General features: G+C 48.4%; 1 protein-coding gene across 6 annotated transcripts in view; it reads right to left on the bottom strand.

Annotated features, from left to right (window-relative positions):
- The window catches only part of Galnt14 (polypeptide N-acetylgalactosaminyltransferase 14), a 234,387-nt gene that overhangs the window by 80,198 nt on the left and 133,459 nt on the right, over window positions 1–20,730 (bottom strand). For all 6 annotated transcript variants that reach the window (XM_052746236.1, XM_052746235.1, XM_052746233.1 and 3 more), the window contains exon 2: window positions 9,958–10,127. In XM_052746236.1, coding sequence (XP_052602196.1) covers window positions 9,958–10,127 — 170 coding nt within the window. The remainder of the gene's footprint in view (window positions 1–9,957; window positions 10,128–20,730) is intronic.

A 20,730-nucleotide genomic window follows, 5' to 3' on the forward strand; every position in this document is an offset into this window, starting at 1 on the left:
TCGGCAAAGGACACAGGTAGATGGAATAAGGCAGAAACGCTTGATTTAGGCATCCAACTAATCAAAGTGCTTATGAAAACCTGCTGTGCTGGATAGTTTTATGTCAGCATGACACACACGAGAAGAGGAAACCTCAGTTGAGAACACGCCTCCATAAGATTGGGCTATAGGCAGGCCTATAGGACATTTTTCTAAATTAGTGATTGATGGGGAGGGCCCAGTCCATGGTGGGTGGTGCCATCCCTGGGCTTGTGGTTCTGGGTTCTATAAGAAAGCAGGCTGAGCAAGCCATGGGGAGCAATCCACTAAGCTGTACCCCTCCATGGCCTCTGTGTTAGTTCCTGCCTCCAGGTTCCTGCCCTGTTTGAGCTCCTGTCCTGACTTCCTTCCGTGATGAACAGTGATATGGAAGTATAAGCCAAACAAACTCTTTCCTCCCCAATTGCTTCGGTCATGGTGTTTCATCACAGCAATAGTGACCCTAACTGAGACATAAGTGGTCCATAAGGTGGGCATGTACCAATGGCTGTGGGAGGGCAGTAAGGGAGTTCCCAGTTGCCCAGGTGAAGGAGCTGCTATTCTGGAGAATCGACATTCCACAGGGCAACCATTGGCATTTCCACAGATACCTCCCTTATTGCCTTATATGTAATAATCTGTAGTCTAAATTCCTCATGGCAAATGTTTAATCCAAGTCACTTTCCCATTTTGGCACTAAACATATGCTTGAATCTCTTTCTGGACTTCTTTCCTTTGCTCAAATTCTCAGACTGTATGAACTTTGGAAAACCGATCCAAGGAGGAGGCGGGGAAACCTGCCCCCAGAACCAAGGCCACTCATCAGGAACTTCAAAGCCACAAAGGATGCTTTGTCAGTCGCCTGCCTGTTACAGCTTGGCCTAGGTGACAGAACAGCAGATGGCACTCTTTGTTTCATTAGATAATTGAAATGTTACTTTTCGTGCCTCCAGGCAAAGCTAAAATATAATTGTCCAACTACCTTAACTGCGAAACCCAGAATCCTTGTGTATCACCTCTTCTAGCTCCAAAGCCCAAGTTCACCTCGTTTAGTCTGTCCCTATCTCTGTTTTTCTGTCTCTGTCTTTCTGTCTCTCTCTGTCTCTGTCTCTCTCTGTCTCTCTCTATCTGTCTGTCTGTCTCTCTCTCTCTCTCTCTCTCTCACACTCTCTCTCTCTCTCTCTCTCTCTCACACACACACGACTTGGCCTAACAGGTTTATGTTAGTCACAGAATGAGAACTATATATGGGTTTAGAATTTGAAAACCTGATTTTGAGTTTGGGCTAAGCACTAATAAACTGTTTAACCTTGCATAAGCTCCTCAACCTCTGTGAGCTTGGTTCTTCTCATCCAGGTGTGAGGTTCACCTCTACCTTTGAAGATAAGCCCAGGTCTCAATAACCCACTCTGGTGCTCATTCTGAAGCACGAAGGTGGCTTTGGGGATGAATGACAGGTCCCACATCCACTCCAGTTCCTTGACTCCAAGATCAGTGTTTAATCCTCATCCCTCCCATCTCAACTAGGAACAAATGGCCCAGTGTGACAGCCATGCAGCCACCATAAGGGTTCTGTTACTAAGATCCCATGGCAAACTCCTTGTCTGAGGAGCTTAACTTGGTACTCCTCCTCCCTCGGGGGCATTATTGCTACCTGCCCCATTTTGCCCAGTCCACTTCAGTTCCTTTCTTCCGTTAGAAGCTCTCATCATATAGTTCTGGCATAAAATGTACATAGAGCACCCCCAGGATTGCCATGGCAATGGGGTGATGTCTACATGAGAGCCTTCTAGTTGTTTACTGAGTTAACTCTTTAGTCCTTCTCCTGAAGTCAAGACTTTGTTAATTGTGACCCTAAGTTTCTCTTCCAGAATGTTTTCTCTACTCCTTCCCTCCATCGTCTCATTCTCCAAACTGGACAGATTCGACAAAGCCCTGGCTGTCCGACGTGCCCATCACCTGGTGAACTCATCAAGACCCATATGTTCCTGCCAGCTGGAGCTAAAGCGCCAGCTACTGCGGCCAGCCACAGATTCCCACTTCTGCACAGGCCCACTCCCCTTTATTCACAGAAGTATTCCTAGCCCCCACTCTAGCCCCTGTGCTCCACTCCCTGACCAAGGCAGAAAAAGCCAGACTAAAACCTGAGAGAGAGGGAAAAGTAGGGGTGCTGGGCTGATTCGAGGAGAGATGTCTCAACGAAATCCACATTTGAGACCCACAGGGACCCAATTCCTAAGCCAGAACTGGACATGGGGAACATTCTACATACAAGTGTTGGGTGAATGACTTGAAAGCACAAATCATGAATGAGTCAACGGACGATGTGCATAACGCAGGGTCAAAGTGGGCGGGGTTCTCTAGGGGATGAGGCATGAGCAAACAGATCTGCTGAAGTCGTTTCTCTAGATGAATTCTCATTAGCCAGTGTTCCTGCTTGATCCTCTTTGGAAGACTAATGAGTCCTTCCTCTGGGAAATCTGGAAGTCAGAGCAAGCAGTGGCAGAAGAGATCTGCAGGCTCCGTGTTCAAAGAATCCCGGGACAGGAGTAAAAGGGAATAATACTCTATTCCTGTGGCCCATCCCCCCTCTTACCTGGGGAGAATTATCTCAAGACTCTTGCATTACTTTTCTCACGGCTATAACCAAATATCTAATAAGCAGCAATTTAAGGAAGCCAGGGCTTATTTGGGATCACAGTTTGAGGATGCAGTCCATCATGATGGGAAAGGCATGGCATGGTGATGGGAATGCTCTCAACTGTGACTATTCATTTCCACTCATCTCCACAGAACAGGCAGCATGGAGCGGTGAATGCTGGTGTTCCTTTTGTTTCCTCCTTTTAAAATATTAATTACTATTTTTTGAGTCTAAGTGTCCTGTAGCCCAGGCCAGTTTTCTATATAACTGAGGCTAGCCTTGGATTCTCCCGCCTTGTCTCTCTCTCCAAAGTGCTGGGACGACAAGATGAATACTACATTTTTTTATTTTTATTTTGTTTTATTTATTTTTATTTATTTTATTTTAAAGTCTGAGTTCCTAGCTCATGGGATGGCCACCTGTATTGAGGATTGGCATTCCATCTTCAGTTAAACCTCTCTAGAAACACCCTCACAGCCATGCTTAGAGGTGTGTCTCCCAGGGAACTCCAAGTCTAGTCAAGCTGACAATGAAGATGAGCCACCCCAGCACTGCAGACACTGGCGCCAAGTACCCAGGTCTGCTGACTCAGTTTAACTGCACAGCTACCTCCAAGATGCTCTGAAATTCCTCCCGGGGTTCCCTTTCTTCCACGGAGAAACTTGGACTCCAAGCCAAGCGTCCATGGAGACACCATCCAGGGGCTCACATCTTGTCTTGAAAAATGGTTCTCACAGGGGGGACCGGAGAGTAGCAGATGTGAAGAGCTTGTTTGCAAAAGCTAAGTGTCTGTGATGGGTTTCCCCTCCCCTCCTCTCAGCCCTGCTGCAGAATCACTAACACAGTGCTGAGCCAGTGGAATAGCCTTGACTCCGAGGGAATATGAACATTTTTTTACGCTTCGCCATTCCAGCCGTAAAGATTCTTATCCTATTACTGCTAAGTGACGAGGAGCACAAGGAGAGAAATGATGATGATTTTTGACAGCCATTCCAACTGAGTAAATACAAGGAGGGAGAAATGTGTTCAGACACTGGGCCACTGCCCCTTCATTTCCCAGGATGAAAAGGAGCAAAGGAAAAATGTCTTCCTGGCGAGATGTATCGAAGTGTGGAATTTTCCCTCCAGGCAAGCGATGGGCGCCCCACTGATTCTTACCATTTAGTTCCATGCTGGACGGAAGGCTGGGAGAATATGCCAGAAGGGAGCAATCAAACCCAGCCAGACCAAGGGGGGGAGACCTAATGAAGCTTCCCTAGCTCTAACTCTATATAGCCCACCCTGACACCTGCTCTCCTGCAATCCAAGCAATCCCATAGTAGGCATTGCTAGGCAATGGCAAAACCATACATTCACTTTATCAAAATATGTCCCCCCCACCCTACCCCTGACCTGAGGGGTGTGTCTCCATTTGATGGCTACTTGTTCGCCAGATGCTTTATGTGCTATTGGGATGATGACAGATCCAGCTGGTGTAACAGGGTCGAGGTAGAGTAACTGGAGAGCAGGGATTGTTTGTTGGGCCAGGCACTGTGTTATGAACAGAAGAACTCTGGGGAAATATTCTTGAACTCTTAGCTCAGCTAAATGTATCTCTTTCTTACAATGAAATTTTTCTGCATGGCACTACCTCCTACCAATCATGTGAGGTGTATATATATATATATATATATATCGACATATCTCCATGTCTTATTTATTGCTGTGACCACAGGACCCAGGCCCTTGACAGAACAACATGCCTGAAGTGGAAAAGTTGGGATTCGAATGCCCAGTACTCTACTCAGTTGAAGTGGGACAAGCTAGCAGGACGAGTATATACGTCTGTCTGGACCATAAAGACTGCCTGAAGCTGGTCACAGCCGTTCACAATTGTGTAATGATGTGTGGACTCAGAATGAGCGGAAGTTATCCAGCCCAACGCTGTAGGAAGAAGATGGAGGAAGGGGAGGGGCCAGGATGTTTCAGAAGTCACTCTGTAACCCTCCTCCCCACTTGCCTCTAGAGACCTGCATTGTCTAAAGCACGTAGCAAGCCCCAGCGTCAATACTGTGATCATCACTCCAAATGGATGTGAGGGGTAGGGTGGGCCGGGGAGGGATGCGAATATGTAAGGGATCCATCCATCACTTTCTGCACTGTCCTGGCTACGGCATCATCACTGATGCTAGGACAGTGCCAAGGATCTGGTCGGTTCATCAGCCTCCAGGGTGAGGGCCGACGCCGTCCCCTCCTCCACCCCCTTCCCGTCACCTGGCTTCTCCAGCTTCCGAGGCAATTCACCCCAGCAGCATCCACTTGGCAGCTCTTGCCCTAATGCTCAGCTAATAGTTGTCTGTTCCAGGCGCTGTCCAAACGCATACTATAAATCAGAATCCAATTACTGTGGTAAGAAAATCGCAAGCAAATTTAATAAGCTCCGGACCCCTCCCACGTGCTGCTTCTTCCCTCTTCTCTTTCCAATAATGAGAACTCTTCAAGGGGGAGAAAAAGGCTTTTCCCTTTAACTCTATGACTGTTCTCTCCATCTCTCATACGAAGCTCCTGAGGGTCAATGGATGATGAGAGGGGGCTTCTTTTAGCTCCCCTTTGTGTCTCTGCGTGGAAGGCAGGTGGGAGGAAGTGGTCAACGGTCTTCCTGACCTGTCTTTTATTTATTCAATGGACGGATATTGGATCCCTATCACACAGCGGACACTGTAATAGATGTTCAATGTGTTCTTTACTCTACAGCGCAATTGACTCCGAACTAGCAGGACCTCTGCTGCGAGGCAGGACGGGGATACAAACTGGCTTAGCAGGAGTAAAGCCTGCCTCAGTGGGGCTCAGTCCCATGAATGAGCCAGGCAGCGGATGGAGGTCACTGGCCCTGGGTTAAGGTGGGACAGTGTAGCGGACACTCAGGAGCAGTGATGCCAGTTGCCAGACGGATGGCAGGATGAGGATGGTGGATGAAGTCAGAGGAGAGAACAAGAGAAGCCAGCCTCTACACGACCAGAGTCGGGAGCCCTGACACCTGGACAGAGGGAGAGGTACACAATACATGGACAGTTGGGTGCACTTATCTCCCAGGGCCTCTACTCTCTCCTTAAAATTCAAGCCTTTTGGCAGAACCAGCTCATACATGGACTCCATCGAGACACAGAAGTGGGCTGCCAGAGCTAGCCAATGCTTCCTAGTTTCTAAAAGGGCAGACCTCAGAATCGCCTGAGGTCTTGCTAAGCCAGAGAGCTGAGATTTCCTCCAAGGTGGGTAGGTGAAGCCTAAGAATGCACATTGCCAACACATTCCCAGCTGATGCTGTTGTGGTTGGCCCTTTGGTCTGAAGAACCAGGCTTTGAAAGCCATGGCAAGTCCTTGCTGTTCAAAGTGTGACCCACAGACCATAGTCATCGCTGTCACTGGGGAACGTATTAGACATGCAGAATCTCAGAATTGAAGAGAAGATATGGTGGCTAAGAGCACCTGCTACTCTTCCAGAGGATCCAGGCTTGATTCATAAGACCCACACAGCAGCTCAGTATTACCAACAGTTCAAGTTCTAAGGGATTTAAAGCCCTATTTTGGCCTCCTCCAACACATGTAGTATTCACTTTCTCATACACACAGACACACATAAATAAAAATTATAAAAAAACAAACTTTAAAAAAAAGAAGAAAAGAAATGCAGACTCTTGGGCCCCAGCCTAGATCTTCTGAGTCGGATGCAAAGAGTCCTCAGATGACTCGTCTATTTGCCTGTTTAAGTCTGAGAAGCCCTTACCCAGAGCGGCTGCCCTCAAGTCTTGCTGCTCATTAGAGTCACTTGGGAGCTGAGCAAGGACACACTTGAGCTGATTGGAGTCTGGGTATCAACATATTTAAAAGGCTGCCCAAGTGCCTCTCATGAGAAGCCCGGATTGAGAGCTGCTCAGACCGACGCTGAATAGCCAACATGCCACACCGTGTTGCTCAGCCTCATCTCTCTGGCGTCAAGCCTGACCTTGAACCCCACCTCAGTTCTTCCCTATCCCACTGCCACACCTGACCGTTTAGCATCTTCATTCTGGTTTCAGGCCGGTGCTTCATTAGTTGGTTTACTCATCTCTGGTTTTCTACCAGAGTGCTTCTCTTCCACACGAGGCTGGGCCGTCATTGCACAGTATTTTTTTTTTCTCTAATGTTAACTATAAAATAGGTCAATGCTGTCTACATATTTTATTTGATCCTTATAGCAACCAAAGTAGGTGGGAATCATTCCTGTTATTTTTATCCCTGCTTTTCAGAAGAGGAAAGCAAGGAGTAGAGAAAGTTAGTGAGTCCATTCATCTAACCGGCTGCACAGCCAGGATGAGAAATGACTGTCTGATCCCAAAGACCCCTGTCCTGACCCTCTGGTGACCCTCTTACATTGCTTTCAACTTCACTCTGCTTTACACAGGGGGACTGGCCTGACCTACTGCTGGTGATGGACTGGTGATAAATATTTTCATTTCACTTCTGAAGATTTGGATAAAAAGCAAGGCCAGATTTACAGTAGTGATCCTCATTGAAATTTTGTCCTCCAGGAAAGACATATGGGAAAGATATTTTTGGTTATCACAACCTGGTGTGTGTGTAGGGGGGAGGTACGAGAAGGTTATTGGCATCTAGTAAGTAGGAGCCAGAGAAGCTACTAGAATCCTGTCATGTTCAGAACATCCCCTCAGTGAGGAAATCATACAGCCAAAAATGTCAGCAGTATGGCTATTGAGAACCTCTGGCCACTGTTAGCTATGCCAGTCATGGCTGAGGCAGGCAGGGCCCCCAAGTGAGTCCCAGGGTTCTATTGGTCTGGGTGGACAAGCTCCTGGGACGACATTCGTATCCACCAGGGAGACTGGACTCACAGCAGGATTAGGAAACTTGGCTGGTGACTCCAGCCATAGAATGATGGTTTCCATAATCAGGGGCTGGATGAGGATGATCATGTGGCTAGGACATCACCCAGTGGTTTGAGTTTGAAGGAAGAACTCCGACAGGGCTTTGCGGGCATACTATGGGAGTCTCAAGATCACAAGAGTACCACCAGCAGGGGGCAGCACTCTACTAGACTCAGCCTGGGGCTGGACGATCCGATTGGTACCTGCCATAGGGCCAGACTAGGACTTTGCACTCAGTGAATACTCAAGGCTCCCAAGACAACTTCTGGTTCTAGTCACCCACCCCAGTTCTGAGTCCTCTGATCTCCACTCTCCTGGGTTTTTTTTTTTTTTCGAATAAAGTTCCCCGAATCCAGAATCTTCCAAATGGCACCCTTCCAACTCCTGCAGGGTAAGGCTGTTGCCCTGAGGCAAACATATGGCTAATATTCTTTCCCCTTTTGTCTGGATTCCGTCTCAATCCTCTCTGCCCTTCTTGCTATCTCCGTGCGGACCACCATTCTTTAACAGATGGAGTTCTGCGTAGGTGCCCGAGCCCAGAGCTGGGTGGCGAGCTGGGCTCTTTGAGGGACAAGCTCAGCTCTTCATTGCCCTGCTACCCCAAGTCTGGCCTTGGTACAGACGTTCGTTTCTGCTTCACAGATCAGAGAAAAGAGAGAGGGCAGAACTCAACACGCTCAACTGCTTGGTGAGCTCCTGGGGCATCCTCCGGTGGCTAGAGCAGCTGTGACGGCACTCCAAGGGCTCTCATCCATTCACCTTTTCTGCCCAGGACAGTTTCAGTTTCCTTCCTGGGTCATGGGGTGGGCTGGGGGTGGTGGTGGTGGTGGCATCCAGAATCAGAACAAGAAAGCGACTACTTGCCTGAGACCTAATGGGGCTTCTCAGCCTGCTCTCTGCTCCGTTTTGCCTGCTCTCCCACACATAGTTTCGGCTCAAGGAAATATAATAACTTGATATTTAAATTTTGCTCAGAGAGGAGTAACAGGAGAAAGGTTAGGGCATTCAGACAGCAAGATTGAAAAGAATTTCGATGGGACTCTGACTTTAAGACAGTTTAGGCCAGTAGGAGGGAGGAGGCGGGGCCTCTGGCTACAGGGGACATGGGCACTACTGCTTAGGTAGACTTTCATAGCACCTTTTAAGGAGAGTTAAATTTACAGATGGCTATCACCCAGTTTGTACTCTTTGCTGTATTCACATGGACACCAAGACTCCAGCTCCATGCAGTAATGGCAGTGACCAACAAGGACTAGTTGAATGTCTCTATGGGACATGGTACAAAAGACGAGATTTCCAGGTCCTGCAGCCCCGCTGTGGAAACTGAGTCTGAATAATTCCACATAGTACATGCTCAAGAATTACCAATAAAATAAACCTCAATCATTATACAAGCCCATTTGCACCCCACAACATGGGGACCCAAATAAACAAAAGAGGCAAAGCTAAGAGTCTAAAGTCAATACTCTGTACCTTAAGTCAGTGCTATGCCCTTCCAGGTGAACTGCCTCTGAGTGTTTCCCACCCCAGTGGCCAGATTGCTGTTGGAGTGAGCGCAGAGTCAGTGTCATGAACCAATCAAAGTCATCTCTGTGTGACTCTTTGGCATGTCTGGGCCAAAGCATGGAGGCTGGGAGGGGAGAATCGGGTTAGGACCAAACTACTTTCTCCCACATCAGTAGGAAGCATAGGGACTACCAGGGCTGAGGGAGCCGTTGATGAGACAATACAGCATCCATTTTCACAAAGCCTCTTTCTGCGGAAACAAAGCTTTCTACATCAGATTAGGCCTGCTCTCTGTCCAGTTCTGGAGCTATGGCCCATCCAAGCCAGTGGCAGCAAGGAGGCTGTGGGAATGGAAGACAGACAGGGCAGGCAGACAGGAAACCAATGTCAAGTGAAGAGACCCCTAGATTCTCTTCTCATACGCAGGCTGCTACAGAAAGGGTTTCTCCTAGTGACAGGAAAGACAGCGATCTGGGTTCCCGAGGATATACCCATCAAGTCCTTCCACTTAGAAAGCCAGGCTGGGCTGTGAGACTTAGCCAGGGGAAGCCAGGCCCAGCCTTTTAGTGTTCCGTGAGCATTATAGAATGTAGCACCTATAGCGCTCACCAAGTGAGGGGCAGGTGCTCCCTCTATGATTGGCCGCACGCCCTCTTCAACCTCCAAGCAGAAACCAGGGTCTCTGGAATGGTTTGTGGCAAAAATCAGTAAGTAGCACAGATATTTTACTCATTATGTCACTTTGGTGTCTGATGGCAGAAACTAATCCACTTGTTTCAGTTCCTAGCACTGGGTGCTAAGTACTGCAGGCCCCTAAATCAAGCCTGTGCTAATCTGTCCTGGCCACAGAGAAGAGTAAGGTACCTACACAGGAGGAGGAGGAGGAAGTACCTCTTATGACGTGTGTCCGGGACAGCCCGATTGCTGGAGATCCGCTCGCTCTCCCGCTGGTTGAAAGCGTACAGCTTGTAGGGGTCGTCGCCAACGCGCCACTTCTTGGCGTTCAGATACCGCCGCTCATCAAACTGCTCCCACAGGTCATCCCAATCCGCATCAGAAGGCTGTGTGACATGAATGGAAAGTCTGTAAGAAGGCTCCCTGCTCGCCGTTAGCTCCCATCCATCTGTCAGCAACCAACTAGAGACTAGACATGTCCTGGCAATGATGAGCTCAAACATGGCACCAGGGGGCAGAATCTCAGCAGAAACACCAGCAGTAACAATCACATACAGAACAGTCATAATATTGCTCATCATCAAGCACCACATACCAGGTGCTGTCCTAGGACCATAGCTCCCACGATCTCATATGATCCTGACACATGTGCTCCGATTTTCAACGTAACAGGTGAGAATTCAGTCAGATGGAAGCACTGTGCCCAAGATCCCCACGTAGAAAGTATCAGGACCTGGGCCTGAATTTTGGTACCCTGACCGAAGAGACCATCTTCCCAGGATTATGTTAGAACATTCTATGCTACAAGGTGGGCCACAATGACTATTCTTCTCTCCTCTGCACTTCGAGAGGCAGATTCAGGAAGTAGGTCATCAATCAACAATGGTGTGTGACCCACTAGACACCTTGGTCCCTTGGTTTCTCCAACCCAGGAACCCATAGCCACTCTTAGGAAGTATCAGCGGGAGAGTGGATAATAAGCATGTCATTGTGTGTGCATGAGGACACAGGACTTCAGAATATGAAAGGTGACATCAACTTAAATAAATTTTTGCATACTCAAACTCTCTGGGCAGAGTAGGGAAGAAGGGACTGACCCTAGAAAGGCCACCAGTCTGGCAAGTGGTAGGTCTCGAGGCAGAGCTTAGCCTTCTGGATTCTTCCAAGAGGAGAGGAGAGGGGCTGCCTACCCATCAGAGCCCATGATACCTGGTCTACCCTACCAACACCAAATCTACAGCCAATAGTCTTCCTACCCAGCTAGCGGGGCTGAGTATCCTGGCCTGGACCTTGGCAAGCTGGATGCTTGCACTTGGCAGCCATTTCTGAAGAGATGAGACCATGAGAAAGAGTAGTCTATACCCCAAACACCCAAACCTTTCAATTCCATCTAAACCACAAATGCTGCACCTCCAGGAAGAACTTCCTGATGGCCTCAAATGGGATAACTAATGTCCAGGGGCCGGCACTGTTATCAAGAAAAGGTTGCTCATTCCCATGACCCTAACAGTCGGGAGCAAGTGTCTCACATTGCACAAATCTTAAGGGAGAAGAGACCAGCTACTCTGTCACAGAATTCTAGCTGTTTCTGCACACAGACACCCAAGCCAGAGGTACAGGGTAGCCTTAATGACAGTTGCACAGGCCCTGTGGCGGGGAAAGAGGGGTTATACCAGCCTGCATGCTCATCTCAGGCACCGTGAGATCTTATCTGGTAATTGATCTCTCTAGTCCTCTTTGTTATCTCTGTTTGAAGCAGCATTTTCCTCTAATAGCATAAAATGAAGCTCTGGAAACCGACGACTTTTATCCAATAATTGATTTTATTAGTGTCTAACAATACTGCTTGCTCCAGAACATGCTAGGGGGGGAACTCAGGTGGGCGTGAGAAACCTACAACCTGTGCTGAGCCATGTCACAGCTTCACAGATGTCACCTCTGGTGGGAACATCACCCCAGGGTAACCCTGACATCCCATCCTCATGGGAAGGGTGGTAGAAATGTCTTCCATTGGCTCACTGCCAACTTAATTCATTACCATTCTCTAAATAAGTCGTAACCCTTGCAGCGCTCTGAGTTAAAGGGGAGGGAGGAAGTGACAGCAGTCTCTGTCCTAGAGAGGTCCTGCTCTGTGTGTTGGTACACACACATACACACACACACACACACACACACACACAGAGAGAGAGAGAGAGAGAGAGAGAGAGAGAGAGAGAGAGAGAGAGAGAGAGAGAGAGACGAGAGACCAGTACCACACTACAAGGTGAACTCAACCACATAAGCTCAATGACAATGTGTTTTTACAGAGGAGCGAAGGAAACAGAAAACAGTTCTTAGAATAAGGGTCAAAGAAGTTAGACCTTGAAGAATGGGTAGGGAATGTATAGCAAAGGAAGCCAGATAAAAGGTGGTCCATTCATGAGTGTGCCGTAGAATACCAGAACCAGTAGTGTGCATGTGTGTACAAGAATTTATAAAGCCAGGCTTGTTGGCACAGACCTATAATCTCTGTGACCTATGAAGCTGGCTGCATCTGTGTGAGGCCCTAGATTCAATTCCTTAATACTGAAAAAAAAAAGCTTATAGATCATGAAGAATTTGCTTATGTCCTTATGAGGCTGACAAGATCTTGGGTGGGTCCCATCTCCAAAATATTTGACCAAATGCCTGGGCATCCTGTGGCCCAGTTGCATTGGTATAAAATGAACTATCCAGAGGACATATGCATAGAGGAAAACTCTGGAAAAGAGCCAAGTCTTAGAAAGTAGGCTATAGGGAAAATGGCGCTGGCCACATATATGGGATGAAGTAGAAGGAAGAAAAATTTCACAAAATGACCAGTTGGGGAACGACCTTGACCGATCCTGATGTCTGAACTGGGGTCTTGTGGCTGGAGAAGCAGGTGGAGGACCAGGCACCCGTGGTAACCAGAGGCTGGAGGTAGGGGTGCTACCCACCTCTTGAGCCTCATCCCAGGCCATACTCCATTTGCATCAAGCAGAGGCATGGAGCCATGAGGGCAGGAGGCCAGGGGTCTCTTGGCCTGGCTCTCTCCACCCACAGGGAGGCTGAGCATCCCTGGTATCTCTGGCAGACACTGTCTTTGTGGAGAAAGGTGCCATGAAGACTCAGCTGGAATTCTGGCCCCAGAATGCAAGAGCAGCAGCCAGCTGGTAGGATGAATCTTACAAAGAGTCAGTAGGAGGCAGCCTTGGAGGGGACTTTTCCTCTCAGGATGTTTAGATGTCCCATGTTAGAGATCATTCACAGCTTGCTGCACCAAGACCCCCTCTCAAGGCGGGCAGCCTGTCCTGGGAGCTGATCTTTCCCATAGGGACATCTGAATGTATTATATGATGGTGAAGGTGTCTTCAAAATGGTAACAGTAACATTTTATGTTGTATATGTGCATATAGATAGCCACAGATTCCTTACACAATTGATCCCCATCTGTGCAGGGAGGGAGGGATCTACTTAGAGGAGTCGGTACGTGGCTTGCACAAGCTCATCAGCTTGCAAGGGATGGGACCGTTGATTAAGTACTTAATCCTACTGCAAAAGCTCCTGCCTCCACAGACAGGTTCAACAGGAGGGTAAGACAGGTACCAAGGGCCAAAATGGGTTCAGCAAGGGCCTCGGAGCCTGTGGAGAGCCTTCGGCACTGGGACAGTGCCCCCCCATAATGGCTTACTTCCACATCAAATGGGCACTGACATGGATAGTCTATGGAATTCCACTCCTTAGAGTGATGCTTGCCAGGTACCATCTATACCTTATTTTATATCACCCTTCTCCGTCCACCCTCACCAGTCTCAGGATAGACGGCTCCTCTTAGAAAAGTAGATAGTGTAGAGCCTGAGCAGGAAGCCATTGTAGGAGAGAGTCTTCGCCCCATCCAGGCACTGCCGCAGAGTTCTGAGCGCTTCCAACAGTCTCCGTCTCTGGCTTCTCATCCCTGATGAAAGAAGCAGGACCACTAGGAACTGGTGCCACGTGTGTCTTACCGGTGGCAACGGTGTGCAAGGCCATGGCCTATCTCCCTTGCCTCCTCTGTCCTGGTGTAGTAGGTATGCCCTGTCCTACTTGTGTTACATGAGAAGCACATCTCAGACTGATCTCTACAAGCTCATCAAACTCTACAGAGTTCATACGCAGACCTGTGTGGTCTACTGCACCATCCATCCTCCAGCCCCTATGCCCCTCCACTTTATCCTTGGTCAATTTTATGTTCTCCGATGCAGCTGTTACCCAAGCCTTGCCTTCGATACGAGATGTCTGCGTGTCCGAGGAATGACATCAGTGCCCAGTTTTCCGTCATTGTTGCTTCTTTTCAAACATTTCTTTTAGATTTATTTTATGTACGTGAATCTTTTTGCCGGCATGCCTGGGTGTGTGCCACACGTGTGCCAGTTGAGGACAGAAGAGGGCATCAGAACCCCTGGAACTGGAGTTACAGATGGTTGTGAGCCACCATGTGGGTGCTGGGAATCGAAACGGGGTCCTCTGCAAGAGCAGCCAGTGCTCTTACTCACTGAGTCCTCTCGACACTCCCAATTTGCTGATTCTTGAATGTATTCTTGTATTAGAAAGAGCTCCCCTGAAAAACAGAACCACTCTCTCCCTGCCTCTCTTTCTCTCTCCATCTCTCTCTCTCCATCCCTGCCCCCTCTCTCTCCCTCACGGTCTGTCTGTCTCTCTCTGTGTGTGGGCGGGGGAGTGGGGAGAAAGGAGCAGGAACAGACTTATGTTAAGGAAACAGCTCATGCACTTATGACTTGCAACCTAAGGCCAATGGCAGTCTTTGCCAGCTGAATTCCTTCTTTCTGGGAGAGGGAGAGGCCAGTCTTCATCTCCTAAAGCCTCCAGCTGAAGCCCGCCCACACTTTGGAGTAGAATCTGCTTTACTCACAGCCCACCAATTTAAATGTTACTGTCATTCAAAACCACCTTCGGAGAAACATCCATGATAGTGTTGGACCAAATACCCAGACCCTGTGGCTTTCACAGCACCCCTACTGTCGCAGCCTCAGAGGGAAGCAGATTTGAAATCCAACAGGAAATTATAGCCCCAGCCCAGTTTTCAAATGAGGAAAATAAGATATGGGGAAGATAAATGATCTGCCCAAGTTCCGAGAAGGTGTATGCTCTCCAAGCCTGAACTAACCCTCCACGTCTCAATAGACGGTTTCTAAGCCAGCTGTAGGGGACTGGAGCCCCACCTGCTCACACCGAGGCTGTTTCCAGGACCACAGCTTCTGGCTCTCCAGGGCTTCCATCCCCCCCCCCCCCCGTGCCCTCCGCCCCCCCCACCCCCCCACCCCTCACCCCCCCACCCCCCCGTGCAGTCCTGCTTCCCATCCACTGTGTTCTTGCTGCTCCAGAACCACAGCAGGCCAGATGCTTCCCAGGAACATCTTACCAACCAATAAGCCACCACCACGTCAGTCTGGGATGCATTGCTGGGTTCTCCACAAGGAAAATCTTTCACTCACACTAAGAGGTGAGGCTAGGCAACATTCAGGAGGCTGCAAGGAGAGCTGGGGTGACTGAATACCCAACAAGGGGAAAATGTGAGGCCGCCTGTCCTGAGATTAAAGATCTCTGAGAAGTTAAACCTGGGCTTCCCAAAGAGGGAAGACTAAACCCCATTCTGATGTAATTGAGCCTAAGAAGGGGATGAAAGAGTATATATGGGCAGTGCCCTTGAGTCTCAGGAGACAGAAATGCACATCCTGGTTGGGAGAAAGCACCTCTCATTTAGACCCTGGGGTTCCAACAAGGTTCTACTAAAGAAGAAAATGGGGGGACAAAAAGAAAGAGAAAAACTACACATACATACACACACACACACACACACACACACACACACACACACACACACACGGAGAGAGAGACAGAGACAGAGAGAGACAGAGAGACAGACAGAGAGGCACAGACAGAGACTGAGACCACTCTTGGCAAAAGCAGCAGAAACTATCAGCACACTGAGATCCTCCTCCGAGGATTCCAGATATGGGAGTCATCCCACAGAGGACAACATGTACCTGGAGATTCAGCGCAGACACAGCTATAGATAAAATAGGAAATAAAAAGTAGCCAAAAAGTGAAAGACAAACGAAACCGATGGCCAGATAGATCCGGAAAAGACCAAACAGAACTTTTTGAGCACTGGAAAGCATAACCGGTCAGAGTCAGTACCACACAAGACAGAGAGAAACGCTGATAGCACGCAAAGTCCTTTCACTTGTATAGTAATAAAAAAACAGTTTATTTCATTGTTGAAGAGGTGGGCTAGTTACATAGTTTCCACTTTATAGACAGGAAAACAGAGGCTCTAGAGTTGATACAGCTAAGATTCTCAGCCAGCACCTGTGTATCTCTCTCTGTCTCTGTCTCTCTCTCTCTCTCTTTCTCTCTCTCTCTGTGTGTGTGTGTGTGTGTGTGTGTGTGTGTGTGTGTGTGTGTGTGTGTGTGTGTGTGTGTGTGTGTGTGTTGGGATGGGATTGAACCTAGGGCCTTGTGGTCCTCATCTAATACTTGTATCAACACCGGTGTCTCTTCCATCTCACTGGATGTACTATTCAAACGTTGGTCTTTGCTTCCCCCACCCCACCCCGTTAGTGAGTCCCTCACAAAAATATTTACTCATTCCTATGCTCTCACCCAGCCAGCAGGAAGTGACCTCGTTTTTGCAAGGACAGCCAGCCGAGGGAAGAGAGAGAGCACAATTCCCCGGGCCTTCCACACCACTGGTGTGAATCCTAACACAGGCAATGGTCCTGGAAGGAAACCGCTATGGGGAATGCGCTCGTGCCAATGGTTAGGATAAGCTCCAATCACGTAGTAGCTGGCTCCTGGAAAATCCTTGCCCCTTACCAAGGGACAGCACATCAATTATAGATTATTAGATCAGATCTTCATTTTCATATTCCCCCCATGTATTATCACCTCTTCTCCTCCCTGGAATTCTGTCTTGGGAGTTATTTAATTGATGTGCAGAAATCTAAATTTAATTTATTACAATCTAACTCGCTTTAGAAGCCAAATTACCCTGCACTGGAGAAGGATCAAGTCAATATCCCACTTGGCTTTCTATTTATCTTCCACAGGGTTTTCGCTCTTCTCCTTAGTATTCATTTGATCTCAGGAGCTGGCCATAAATTTAAATTTTCCTCAAAAATTAGGCAATTGCTCCTTCAATGCTATAGCTTAATGGTTAATTTTAATTATGAGAGCATCACCCCTTAAAGAGCTGATAGACAGAGTGGACATATAATAGAGGAGAAAGGGCTATTTCTCAGACCAAATGAGGTAGCGTATGATTCAACAGGGGTGAGTTCCCCTCCTACACTGCGGGCTCCAGTCACTTTAATCATTTTTTTTCTCACCATCGTGAGACCAGCCACTTTCTATAAAACACAGAGGCTGTGAGTTTAGACCTCTGAGCTCGTTGTGGGGGGATAAGCTAACTGGGACACTGAGTCTAGACCCCACTCCAACACTGACGTTTCCTCACTTGGTTTGAGTCTCATTTCATTGCTGACAAGTACAATCTCTCTTTCCTCTGCCCTGCCCATGGTTGCCCCCATCTATGGGCTCTCTGCCCACATTTCAACTGCACACCACATGGGAATACAATGTTGGGGGAAGCGTCTAGCTTCCAGGAAGTAGAAAACTCCCCGTCATTAGTATAATTGCCTGAAAAACTCCCAATGTGAAATATAATATGATGAACTGAATGGACTTAAGCCCAGTTTTTGTTTCTGGAATGGGGCGTGGGGGGCGTGGGGGGGGGGGAACTCACACAATGTGGACCCTATATGGAGTTTAATTTGCTTACTAATTAGCATGGCAGGGGGTGCCAGCAAAGTCAAAGTCAGTATGATGGCAAAGAGGAAAGGCTCCTGCCACTTGCCTGGGCACGTGATTACAAAGGCTGATGGGTCTGCTTCCAGCTCTCCAAGGGCCATAAATGCCACCACCAGAGGCTAAACCCAAAGCTCCCTTGTGGAAACAGGCATTACTAGTCAGATGTCATCTGAATGGGGAACGCATCCCCACTGCTGATAGACGTCAGATAGAGTTGACTCTGCTCATGGTGTCTAGTCTCCATCAGCAACTGGGGCTCCTTCTTCCCCGTCTGTGCAGAGACTGACACAGAATGCTGTCCACTGGGACTTGGGAAGCCCCTGAATCAGGAGGGTGGATCTGTCCATTACAGGAGGTTGATACTGGAGAAAAGAGTTTACCAGGAGAAGGAACCAGTGCTTAGGAGAGACCAAGAAGAAACTGGATGCCGGGGGAAGAGGAGAAAGTCGACTGGAAGGGTAGCCTTCAGCTGGGTGGGACTGGATGCAGAAACACATTGTTTTCTGGGATACACAGCTGAGCTCTTTCGGGAGTAAGGTCACCACATCAGAATGGAGCTCTGATGGTTCTAGGGGGCTGCTGCTGTGATTTCCTTTCAGGAACAGAGGCGTGAGAGAAGAGGGCGACAGGATCTCCCAGGATGGTCTGGCAACACGGCCAGAGTGGGGGCCGAGTCTCCAAGTCAGAAGCCAAGCCTTCTGAAAATCGCTTCTAGAAGGATAAAAAGAAAACTGAAAATTTGAGTTCTCCGTGAGAAAAGAGCTCTCCCTTCAAACATCAGGCTTCTCTCACCCTCCTTAGCTTGCTGCAAAGATCCAGCAGATACCTTAAGGCATCATCAGAGAGCTCTTCAGCTGCAAGAAATAGCTTGTGGGGCGAAGCAATTTTCAAGGGGCCCCGGTGAACCAGAGTGTCTGGTAGAGGTCACGAATAAGCAGAACTGGGGTCACCGGGAGCGGAAATGGAGTGAGTAGCGGGGACGAGTCTTGTCGTTACTGCACAGCTGCCTAGTTACGTGGCTTTTAAACCTCCCTTGGGGCGAAGTGAAGACCGCACACAGGCTGACATCTATGGATGTAAAGGAAAGGGGTCAAGAAAGCCCAAAGCAATAGGAAAGGTGCAGAGTACGAGCTGCGCCCTCTTGTTCACTTCAGTCCAATTTTTCTGGACAGAAATGGAGGCCAGAGTGTTAACGCCAGGGAAGCAAATGCCAGATGGCAAATGGGGATACACAGCCCAGGGATAGAGCTTGACTTAGTTTCGCGCCTTAGACTGTCGGCCAAGGCTGTCCCAAGAAGGAGAAGCCTCCTTCATCTCTCCATGTAACTACTTCCTCTCTCTATCCCAAGGGCAAAACTCACCTTCCCCCAACTCCGCTTTGCAGGAACCAATCAGATCCCAGACGTGAGATAAGACAGGAAAAGTCGCTTGGTGAAGCACGAGGCATATGTAACACAGTACTGTTGTCAACATGGCTGTGGTTACTATCATTTCTGCCGGAGCCCGAATGTTAATGCGGAGAAGAAAAATGCACTTCACATCTAGCCAGTTGATGTTTAGCTTCTTCCTTTCCTGTGCCAGAAATGGGGTGTCTGACAGCATCCATCAGTGATTGACTGCTTCACCTCATTGTCCACATGTTGGAGGGTGGCCCATTAGTAATGTGAGTTCTTCCTGGAGCTCAACTCTCTACCCCAAACTTGGGTTTGAGCACAGTGCCATGCAAATGATAAGACAAGAAACTATTTTAAGAAACTAATATATGAGGTTATAATCAGCTCAGAAGGCTGGAGACTGAGCTTTGTGCTAAGTCTTTTTATATACACAGTGGATTTAAAAAAAAAATGATGGGGCCGTGCTGGATAACACTAGGAAGAGACAAGTACAAGAGCAAAAGACTGGGTATGCCTGGGACCCTGAGTTTGCTGAAGGTAAAGTGACCTGGACATTGGGCTATATGCTTGCATTCTGGTCCCTTTTATTCCGGTGGACTTGTTAGCCCCATGGGATCATGTTGGGGCTTCCTGGATGGTGCTGCCCATGCACAGTCTTACAGCTGTGTTCACCAAGAAGGTGGTTGACAAAGTTTGCAGTTCTAAGTTATTGTCAGGCAAAGTGTGTGTATGCATACATGTGTGTGTGCATGCACAAGTGCAAGTGTGCTACTGAGAACTGAATCCCAAGTGTCACACATGCTAGGTAAAAGTTGTACTACAAAGATACACCCTCGACCCTCATTTCATTATCTTATTTTAGTGTGTGTGTGCAGGTGTGTGTATTTTTTGCCTTTTTGGGGACTAGGTCTCACTAAATTGCTCAGGCTGGTTCTGCACTCACTCTGTACCCAGGCTGGCCTTAAATTTTTCATCCTTCTGCCTTTGTCTTTCAAGTACCTGGGGTTACAGGCCTTCACCAATTCACCCAGCAAGATTTCTCTAGTGGGAGAAATCAAGATGAGAAGCTGTGGGAAGCCAAGTAAAAGGACTGGGTTACAGAGGTGACAAATTCTATACTGGGAGGAATCACCCACAGGACGATGGCAGAAACCAGTAAATCCTTACATAGCATTTTCTGCATGCTTAGTTCTACTTAAAAATGTCACTCCTTCAAATACTCAGAATAAGCCTGGGCAGGTACTATTATCTCATTTTAGTGAAGAGGCAGCTGAATGCTCTGGGGTGAAAATGACTTGGCTGAGGCCACATAGCAAGTAAGTCAGGGCACTGGGTCTAACCGCAGGTATGTAGACTCCACGCCTACCCTTGTCCAGGATCTATGATGGCCAGCATCACCCATTAAAACAGGCTTCTCTGACCAGCACCTGAGTAGGTAGTATTGTAAAAACAAGGCAGAGGGGGGAGGCACTTGCCAGAGGCTCAGTGTGGCACTCATTTCGGTCAAGACTATCCTAGAGACACCTCCCGTCAGCCACAGGATGAAGGGCCCTCCCCCGAAACACAGCTAGCAAGAGAATTTCAGAGTTAACAGTTCCCTAAGCCCTGTCACCCATTCCCCAAAGGTGACATTAGCAGAAAGCCTCCAGCTCACAGCTAAGCAGAATTTGTCCCCGCTCTCCGGGCCTCCGAAGCGGAGGACAGATCTCCCGAGATACCGCGTGCG

Source organism: Peromyscus californicus, unplaced genomic scaffold (assembly GCF_007827085.1).
Source record: "Peromyscus californicus insignis strain IS unplaced genomic scaffold, ASM782708v3 Scaffold_1__1_contigs__length_55948999, whole genome shotgun sequence".
In the NCBI taxonomy this organism is placed as follows: domain Eukaryota; kingdom Metazoa; phylum Chordata; class Mammalia; order Rodentia; family Cricetidae; genus Peromyscus; species Peromyscus californicus.